The 10,737-nt window shown below is 24.9% G+C and overlaps 1 protein-coding gene and 1 pseudogene across 1 annotated transcript; one reads left to right on the plus strand and one right to left on the minus strand.

Moving 5' to 3' along the window:
- The first annotated feature begins 4,890 nt into the window (after positions 1–4,890).
- Positions 4,891–5,900, plus strand: LOC112783591 (malate dehydrogenase, chloroplastic-like; annotated as a pseudogene).
- A 1,013-nt stretch (positions 5,901–6,913) lies between these two features.
- On the minus strand, positions 6,914–7,878 carry LOC112783498 (early nodulin-like protein 6). Its single transcript, XM_025826470.2, has 2 exons — positions 7,658–7,878; positions 6,914–7,427 (listed from the first exon to the last, which is right to left on the minus strand). Exons 1-2 carry the CDS (start codon positions 7,854–7,856, stop codon positions 7,057–7,059), a joined length of 570 nt encoding a protein of 189 aa, XP_025682255.1. The 5' UTR covers positions 7,857–7,878; the 3' UTR covers positions 6,914–7,056.
- Positions 7,879–10,737: the final 2,859 nt, after the last annotated feature.

The raw sequence follows: 10,737 nt of genomic DNA on the forward strand, positions 1-10,737 counted from the left end.
TGTATAGTTTTTGATAAAAATAATATATTCAACATACATGGTTATTGTTTGTTAGTTAAAAGATAACAAATTGATAAAGAAAATTAATTACAACGGGTATATTCATTCTAAAAATATTTTTCTATGTAATACTATAAAATATATCATGGTCACCCTTAATTACTACAGGTTCAACTTCCATCGACAACGGTAAAATGCCTAAATTGAGACATTTTCAGACTATAATATTTGTCAAACAAATAATTAATGAAACACTCATTCATACCTTCTCATTTTGAGTACATTTATACATAAAAAAAATAGTTGAAATAGCAAAAGTGATAAAAATAATAATTTTTATAATTTTGTATGACTATCTATATACAGAAGACCAGAAGACCATGATTATCTAACAAAATTAATTTTATTTATTACATTCAATTTGAATAAGTAAAAAATCATGTTATTTTAGTCTAGTCCTTAATTCACATGATTTAAATTTTGCTCAATATATATGATTAGATTTGATGTAATTATTAGTAAAAAACATCTTGAACCTACTGTATTCATAGATTTATTATTTTAATGAATTAATTAATTAATCTAATTAATTAATTAATACAGATAATTAGTATAACTAATTTGGTTTAATAAATTAAAGGTTTAATTATTCTGTTGGCCCTTATAGTTTCGCGAAATTTTTAATTAGGTCCTTGTATTTTTTTCTTTTAACTGAATCCTTGCACCAAAATTTTTTTTAATTAGGTCCCTACATTTTTTTTCTTTTATTTTGGTCCCTGCACCAATTTTTTTTAGTAGAGTCCTTATAAAATTAAGCCAATTACTACTAAGAGGGGCCTAATTGAAAAAAAAAATTAGTGCAGGGACCCAATTAAAAGAAAAAAAATATAGGGAGCTAATTAAAAATTTTGCAAAACTATAGAGATCAACAGAGTAATTAAACCTAAATTAGAAAATACTAACAGAACATTAAAGAAATAAATTAAAAAATACTTCCAAATCAAATTGATATAAATTATAATAAATTATGTGATATTTAAATATCTAATCAAATTAATTAGTTGATATAGTTAATTTATCATAATAAATTGTATTTAATGAGTTAAAAGAAACAAATCGCTAAACACTCTCATAAGCATGTCACGTCAACTCTATCATTAAGTGCAAATTAAAAACCTGATTTTTATATAATAGAATAGATAATAAATAGAATATTTGAGAATATAATATGTGACATATTTTAATTATAAAATTGGTATTATATAATAGATTTTTTCTGAATTCTTATTGTTTGTTCGTTGCTAATTTTTACATAATTATTTAATAATTTTTGTTTATGAAACTATCAACTACCTAATATTATAATTTAATTAATAAGAATGATGATATTAATATTTTTTCATAAGTCTTGTTATTATTTATAATTAGAAAATAGTCATAAATAAATTTATTTTCTTAATGAATGTTAATTTTATTGTCAAATTCTATATTACCTTTAAAATTTTAGCATAATTGAATCTAAGTTCTACATTTTGAAATGAATTTATTCGAAAAATTAATATGTAAATCATATTATTATTACAAAATTATTTTTTTAACATAATTAGTGGTACTTATTTAAATTATTAAATTTAACTTCTAATTATATTAAAATCAATCTATTTTATTATCTTATGTCTTCAAAAAATTTATCTTAAGATTCTTCTCTACTTTTCCATGAATGATACATTTTTTGGAACAGCTTTTTATTTATTTTAAAATACCTCTGTGAATGATATTTTCATATAAACTAAATGGATTCATGCAAATTTTTAACAAAAAATAATATATTCTATGGACTACTGCTCATATTTTCCAAATATAAGAAATTGATTTGACCTGCTCTCTTTAGTCCAATAAGATATTCCTTGTATATTTTTTTTTGTGACAATGGAAATTTAATGATATCCAAAAAACAAATGATGGAGAATTTCACCAATTTTTAACCACTAATACATGTTTACTTTTATTCTTACAAATGCATAAATTCAAGAATTTGACTATTATCATGCATCTCATCAAGAAGGTTATGCAAAATCTATTATTTGCACATTGGAAAGCTTTTATAGCATTTTTGACTAAAAAAGAAAGTTTGCTATTCATATAAATTAAATCATATGAAAGTTGTTTGTTTTATTGAACAATAAATCTTTACAAAAATGTAGACTCATAATCTCTTTTAACATTTTTAGGAACAATATTCACACATTATTGACTCGTACTATCACTCTCTTTTTTAAGCGATAACATTCGAAAAAAATATAATTTGTTGTCATTCTAAAAAATAAATTCGTCACAGGTCAACTAACATAAAAATATAACAATTAAAAAAAATTATTATAATAGGTATATTCATTTTAATAAATATTTTTTTTATTTAATACTATAAAAAAATACATTGGCCACTTTAAATTGTTACCGGTCAACTTCCATCCACAATAGTAGAATGCCTAAATTAAGATATATTCACCAAACAAACAATCAATAAAACCTTCATCTGTACTTTCTCATTTTGGGTATATTTATACATAAAAAGAAATTATACAAAGAAAAATAAGAAGAAGTAAAAGAAGAGTTGAAATAGTAAGGGCAATAAAAATCAAGATTCTTATAATTTTGTGTGACTATCTATATATAGTAGACTAGACAACTATGATTATCTAACAAAATTAATTTGTATTTATTGTACTCAACTTGAATAAGTAAGAAATTATCTTATTTTAATTTAGTCCTTAATTCATATGATTTGAATTTAGTTCAATATATATGATTTGATTTGATTTAATTATTAGTTAAAAATATCTCGTTGTCTATTTCATTCATAGATTTATTATTTTAATGACTAATAAATTAATCAAATTAATTAATTAGTACACACAATAAATTTGGTTCAATAAATTAAAAGAAATAAATTAAAAATACTAACAGAATATTAAAATAAATAAATTAAAAAATACTACCAAATAAAATTTATATAAATTATAATAAATTATATGATATTTAAATATCTAATCAAATCAATTAGTTGATATAATTAGTTCATCATAATAACTTAATTAATGAGTTAAAAAAAATAAATTAAAAAATATTTTTAAAAACATACCACATCAGCTCCATCATCAAATGATAAAAATATAATTTTTATATAATAAAAATAAATAGATACTTGGAACATGTTTCATATATGAGATGAAACTTGGATGACATTACTAATAAGTAATAACTAAGCAGGCATGTTAATTTTCTTTTTTTATTTCCTTCCATTTCTTCTGTTTCTTTTCTTAATTTTATCATTCTTAAAATAATAAAATAAGCTAATCTAACAAAAAGAAACCAAACACATCATAAGTTAATAGGGAATACCACATCATAAACTAAGCTAAGCTAAGCTAATTAAAACCCAAACACATCATACCTATCTATGCTAAACTAATAGGAAACACCACATAATTAATATGAGGAACTCAATGTATATGTCCAGCTCCATGACCCAATTATCCCAATACAGCACTCATCCACCGTCTTAGGCACTCACCAAGTTCATAAGGCTTTAGTATCCCTATTAAGTTTTCCTATGAGTTTATACTCTATAGCTCACAAGTAATTACAATGTAATACTCTTGGCTTGAGTCTTCACGTGATGTATTACAAAATGAATTAATTTAAGTATTTTTTACAATAGCTGGTTGATAATGAATTAAACCAAAAAGCTTCTGTTAACTTTAACTCAATGTAGGAGTAATATACATATAATAAGATCTCTTTATATGATTGTGTGTGATTTAATCATCACCGACCACAAAGTTGACTTTCTAAATTGCATTGCCACAACTTCCTTGTGACAAGATTAATAGATCAATCATATAAAATGCTCTAAATAATTATGACTAGTGATCGTTTATTCAGAATCAGATATATTTTGTTGAGAGAAAATAAAAAAAAAATGTAAAAGGCAAATTATTTTTCGGCTATTTTATAAGGAGCATGGATAAATTTATAACCCTAGTTAATATTAATTAGTCATAGGTTTTTGATTATTAAAAACGCAAAATTAAATATATACATTCCTCTGTAGGGAGATTTTTAATTTCTTCACTTTGCGTATCCTCATAGTTAACATACAGATAAAAAAAGAGTGTGTATCCTTTATAATTTTGTTATATAGTTCGGTTGGCTAAGAATTCACTTTTGGTTTTGTCAAATGACTCATTGTTCCATAATTTTGGTTCATGAGGCTTTATGATTATTTTAAAATTTATATAATCTATATTGTGTATATTATCTGATTAGAAATTTAAAAAAAAAAACTAAAAAAAAATTTGTGAGTACTTTTTTAAGAATTATTTATATTTTTTTAAATGTTATTTAAATTATTTTTTTATTAATTTAATATTAATAATAATTAATTATAATAAGAATACATAAAGAATACACAACATTAATCATCAAACATTTTTTTCTAATATCACAGTTTGAATGCATAGCTGAAAATTACAATATCTTTATTATTGTTATTTCATATATGATAGATGTTGAATAATATATTATTATTGTTTCTATGGATTGTTCTAGTGTTTCTTTAAAATTGTCCATTTCTATGATCGTGGTCACGTACAATCAGCCAAGATGGATTTTCTCGAGGGAGAAGATATCTTGGAGAAAACTGTAAAAGAAAAGACTACTAGAGCGATATTTAGAATAATTTTGAATGACTTTAGTATTATTCGTACAAGGACACAGGATATGACACGACACGAGACACGCCCACACCCACACGTGAATTTTGAATGACTACTAGCATCATAGAATAATACTTTTGAAAATAGCATTTTTTGTGGTTGGTGACGAAACATGGTGTATATATATATATTGCATACCATACTACTAGCCAAGAATCCGATATCGTTAAGCACGAAGAAAGAACCATAGGCGGAAATTCCAAACCCCAGCTTCCTTCTTAAAATTACAGTCTCAACTTTCACTTTCTTCACTCCGATTCCCAGGTAAGCTCTCAGATCTCATTTTCCTCATTTGGTTTCGGCGGTGGCCGATAATTGCCCCGGTGCTTTTATTCACATCATCAGTAATCCGGTGAACTCCACGGTGCCTATTGCGGCCGAGGTTCTGAAGTAGAAGGGTGTGTATGATCCTAAGAAGCTCTTTGGTGTTACTACCTTGGATGTTGTCAGGGCAAACACATTTGTTGCTCAGAGGAAGAACCTGAAGCTGATTGATGATGATGTCCCTGTTGTTGGGGGCCATGCTGGGATTACCATACTTCCCCTGCTGTCGAAGACAAAGCCCTCCGCGAGTTTCACTGACGAAGAGATTGAAGAGTTAACTGTTAGGATTCAGAAGTTGTTGAAGCAAAGGCTGGTGCCGGATCTGCTACTCTGTCTATGGCATATGCGGCTGCTAGATTCCTTGAGTCGTCTCTTCGTGCTCTAGATGGAGATGGGGACGTGTATGAGTGCTCGTTTGTACAATCAGACCTGACTGAGCTTCCATTTTTTGCTTCAAGGGTCAAACTCTGCCAGAAAGGAGTTGAGTCTTTGATTCCATCTGATCTCCAAGGGTTGACTGAATATGAGCAGAAGGCTTTGGAAGCACTTATCTGTTGTCCCTTAGAATAGAAAATCAAAAGGTTGTTTTTCAAGGTATTATGGATGCAAAATTTTTCATACTATCAATTCTGCTTCCAGTCCTATTGGTAGATAGGGAATGAGTTTCCATTCCTGTTACTGAACTGTACTCTAGTTTTTTTTGTCAGAAATATCAAAATATATCATTGTTATCATGTAAAATTGGTACTCTAGTTTTTTGTCAGAAATATCAAAATATATCATTGTTATCATGTAAAATTGGTAAGCTTTAATTTCTCATTGTGTTTTTGAATAGAGGCTGGGAGACATATTTCAAAAAGTTATGCTTACTTTGATCAACTTGAAGGCTAGTGATTAATATTAAGTCAATTAAAATTTTTATAAGGGCTATGCTCAGATATTTCAGTCAAAACAGTAAATGTGCAGAAAATCATTTGGCAATAATAATAAGACCATTGATTTATTGCTGTTACATTGGAGTTGGCAGATAAACATCCTTCTCAACAGTAATCTTGTAATTCTACTCATTAATTTATAATTTTTTCTTTTCTTTTCTTTTCTTTTCTTTTCTTATGTTCAGTATTAAAACCTTTGGAAGGAATACAAATTTAATATATTAGAGAAAGGTTGATTTTTCTTTTTCTTCTACTATTTGCATCTTAGAGTTTGCCTTTCATAGTTTCACTTTACTCTTGATGATAAACTTTTTATTTCAGCTGTGATATTGAAAAAAAATTATTTAATGATTAATCTTATGTACTCTTATGTACTCCTACTATAATTAATTATGAATTTATTATAATTAGATTAAACAAATCGATTTGATAATCAATAAATCAAATTTTTAACTGGTTTAAATTAATATTTTTTTATAAAAAATAATTATAATATTTTAAATATAAAAAATAATATTAATATAAAATAAAAATTTTATATTAATATATATATATATATAGAAAAAAGGGTTATGATTTAAAATTTTTAAAACTAATATTAATATATATAAATAAGAATATTTTAGTTATTTTTTATAATAAGAATATTTTAGTCATTTTTAAATATTTATCTAAATCAATTTGTATGATTTAATTTTGACAAAATAATACTATTTAATTAATTATATGTATTAAATTTTAATTATTAAAAAAATAACTTTTATTTTTTAAAAAAATTATTTTAAATATCTCATCTGAATGACCTTAATAAATATATAATGAACAACCATTCTCTCAAGCAACTGAAAAAAAAAAAAAAAAAACTAAATAGCCTAAGACCCCAACAATAAATTAAAATTAAACGCCTAGAAAGTAGAAACTAATTGTAATTACTACAAATTAAAATTAAGCGCCTAAAAACTCATTGTAATTACTGCTAATCATACGGATAGATAAGACAAAAATACAACAAAAAAAAATCAAACAAAAAGCACGAGAACAAGTAAGATAAGAAAGAGCGACAAGTTGGTTATGCTGAGGAGAGGAATTGATCTTCCCGCACGAGAATGATGAGAAGGAGAAGGTGCAGATGTAAATGCTGGTGCCGGTGCCGGTGAGTGTGAATATAGTGGCTCTGGCTTTGGATTATGTTCGGCCAAAACCTTGACAATCATTTTCTGTCCTCTGACACAGTGGCCGCTAACCCCGCTAATGAAGTAGTACACTCCAGGATGCTCAAATTTAAAGACAGTGTCACCATTGTTAGAGAAGAACATTGGCTTCGTGGATCTGCAGCTTTCATACTCCTCTTCACTCACCACCAACACCGAATCTTTAGAATACTTGAAACCTGTGTACAAACAATCATATCCCAAAATTAAACTACATAAAATATATGTTAAATAAAAAATACACAATAAAAATAAATTAAATCACATATATATTTATATACAAATACATTAGTCGTTAATTTTAGTAGCTAATCTTAATTTTAGTAGTTGATCTTAATGTACATATAACATTTTTGTAAATCATAATTAAAAAAAACATATAAGTTATTGAAATAATGAGGATACTTACGAAGAGTGTCATCAACTTTGAATCTGTTTTGGGATGCCCATTGATTATACATTTGATCGTTGTTTCTTGACTTAGGAACAACCCAGCCATTGTGACCCCCAACTTCAAACTCAGTACAATTCACTCTTGACGGCACACACAATATAATAATCAAGGAAACCGAAAATAATAATGAACAACTTCTGAATCGATTGTCCATATTTGCTGATTTTGGATCTCTCTATAGGGAGCTTTAGTGCGTGGTGTGAGTTTTTTAAAAGAAAATTAGTTGTTCAGGTTTGGACTTATAAGAAGAAAGTAAAAGCACGTTTGTTAGCGAAGATTTGGGAGAGTAATTAGGAGCACTTCCTTTGAATTTCATTACTTCCTACATTTGCTTAACTGATTTTCAAAACTCGAGTAAAATTAGCAATACAATTCTCTCAGGTAGTTTTTTCCTTAATTAACAATTATTATTAGTGTATTGTCGTCAAATATTTTTAAAGTTAATAATAATAATAATAATAGTAATAATAATAATAATAATAATAATAATAATTATTATTATTATTATTATTATTATTATTATAAAAGTACAGATAATAACACAAAATAACTCTAGCTTGATAATTAAAAATATCTTCTTATTAACTATTAGTATTAAGTTCGTATAGAATTTTTCGTCCAAAAAAGCAAGTACATATATAATTTTTAGAGAAGTATAAATAAACTTTTAACGTACGGGGGACTATATATAATATATATATATATATATACAACATCTTCAGCGATGTTAACATTAACAACTTGTAAAATAGTTTCATCTTCGGGTATCAAGAATAGTGTTTTATTTACTTTTGGTTTTGTCAAATGACTCATTATTCCATAAGCTTGTTCATTAGACTTCATGATTATTTTGAAATTTATGTAATCTGTATTGTGTATACTATATAGTTGGAAATTCAAAAAAAAAAAAAAAACAAAAGAAAAAGAATATTTGTGAGTATCCTTCTTAAGAGTTATTTATACTTTTTTAAATATACTTCGATTATTTTTTTATTAATTTAATATTAATAATAATTAATTATAATAAAATATATAAAAATACATAAAATTAACTATTAAATAGTTTTTTAATTTTTATTTATTTATAAATTTTAAAATAAAAATAATTTATTTTTTTTCTTTTTTCAACTTTTACTCTTTTTCTCTCTTTTAGTTTATCAAATTATTAATATTACAGTTTAAATAACTTAAAACATGATTTTTTTTTTCATTAAATCTTACAATAGAGCTAAACTATGAAAAAATTTGCACGATTTCCTGCATAAAATTACATTATTGATTGAACGTATCACTGAATAAAATTCTGGTATATGTGATCTCTCTCTTAAATTCTGGTAAGCCTGTTTGAATGCGTAGCTGAAAATTATAATATCCTTATTATTGCTATTTTGTGGATGATAAATGTTGAATGATATATTATTATTGCTTCTATAATATGATGATATAGAGCGAGTCTTTTTTTAAGAGAATAAAATCTAATATCTAATATATAATATTATCTAATATGATATAGTTACATTCAATAACATCAAATTAATAGTTTTCCAAATTCGTATCAAAGGAGAGGAAATACGATTATGAAACCCAAAATTCCAAAATATATAAAAATCTAATATCTAATATATAATATTATCTAATATGATATAGTTACATTCAATAACATCAAATTAATAGTTTTCCAAATTCGTATCAAAGGAGAGGAAATACGATTATGAAACCCAAAATTCCAAAATATATGGAGGCCTTGTTGAACCTGCACGCAACTCGTATTTGAAAATTTCAAATAGACTTTATTAAATTAATTAAGTTCTCATCACATGCAATATAAGAAATTTCCACGTGTCACGGAGTCAAACGTGTCGGTACACCAAATAGAAGGAAATAGCCGTTGGATAGGATTTCACAGGCAGATGTTGCGCTGTCAACAGTTCAGGTTAGTCAGTCAGATTAATCAACATCAATACCTTTTTTAAAACGGTTTTAAAAAATAATCCTAACAGTTTAATAACCAGAGATTTGACCGTGAATACCTTATGTGATTTTATTCCCTGTTTGTTTGTCTTACACTATGAAGAGTGTCACCATAATATTTGCACACCACATGTTATTATTCGAAACAATGGTACATCATAGGATAAATATTTTATCTATGCTAAATATATATAAAAAATTAGTTATTAAATTAATTATTTATATAAAATATATATTAAAAATAAATTAAATAATAATATATTTATACATAAAATATAATAACTGATTTAAAAATTAACTAATTTTTAATGTTATAATATTTTTGTAAAATTTTTAAAATTTTGAAACAAGTAAAGACTTTGTCGTACTCAATTAATTATATTTTACTTCGATATTATTCTATTATTATTTTTATTTTAAACTTAAAAGTTAATAAAATAGAAAAATAATTTCAATAAAATAAAAAATTTGCTCACGTAAAAATAATTCAAGATGATAACAGTTTTAAGTAGTGTCTATGATTATAATAGTTAGATTTTTAATTTAATTCTTAAAATTTTTGATATTACGATTTAAATGAGTCAATTAATTTTATAAAATTTATATTAAATTTTATAATTTTATAATTTAAATTTTATTATAATTTTATATTTTATATATTTCATTTACTTTTTTAATTATTAATTTTTTTAATATTATAATTTTAAATGAATCAATTAATTTTACAAATTTTATTATGATTTTATGTTTTGCATACTTATTTTTTTTTCTAAAGTTACATAAAATTTCAATTTAATTTTGTTATGATTTTTGAACGGTAAGAGTAAGACCGTGAGACAATTGGATGCGCAAACTCATGAGAAGCTCACACGTACCCCTCAGTTTTGTTTTCTTTTTCATTTTGGTTTTTGCTGCTTTCTTCGGCTAAAATTTTTATATATGAATAATTTTAATGTGAAATACAAAAATATTTGATCATTTTGGTGTTCTACACGGTTATGGTAGTAACACAAAACGTCGTTGACGTTTTACGATAAAAAAAATTTTTTAATCATGAAAGAACA

The sequence above is a fragment of the Arachis hypogaea genome, chromosome 20, assembly GCF_003086295.3.
Source record: "Arachis hypogaea cultivar Tifrunner chromosome 20, arahy.Tifrunner.gnm2.J5K5, whole genome shotgun sequence".
Lineage (NCBI taxonomy): Eukaryota > Viridiplantae > Streptophyta > Magnoliopsida > Fabales > Fabaceae > Arachis > Arachis hypogaea.

Excerpts from the sequence above, each read along its gene's own strand:
- LOC112783498 (XM_025826470.2), bottom strand. The coding sequence starts at position 7,856 with ATGGACAATCGATTCAGAAGTTGTTCATTATTATTTTCGGTTTCCTTG. Across the intron at positions 7,428-7,657 it reads CAAAGTTGATGACACTCTTC|GTTTCAAGTATTCTAAAGAT; the intron begins GTAAGTATCCTC and ends GTTTGTACACAG.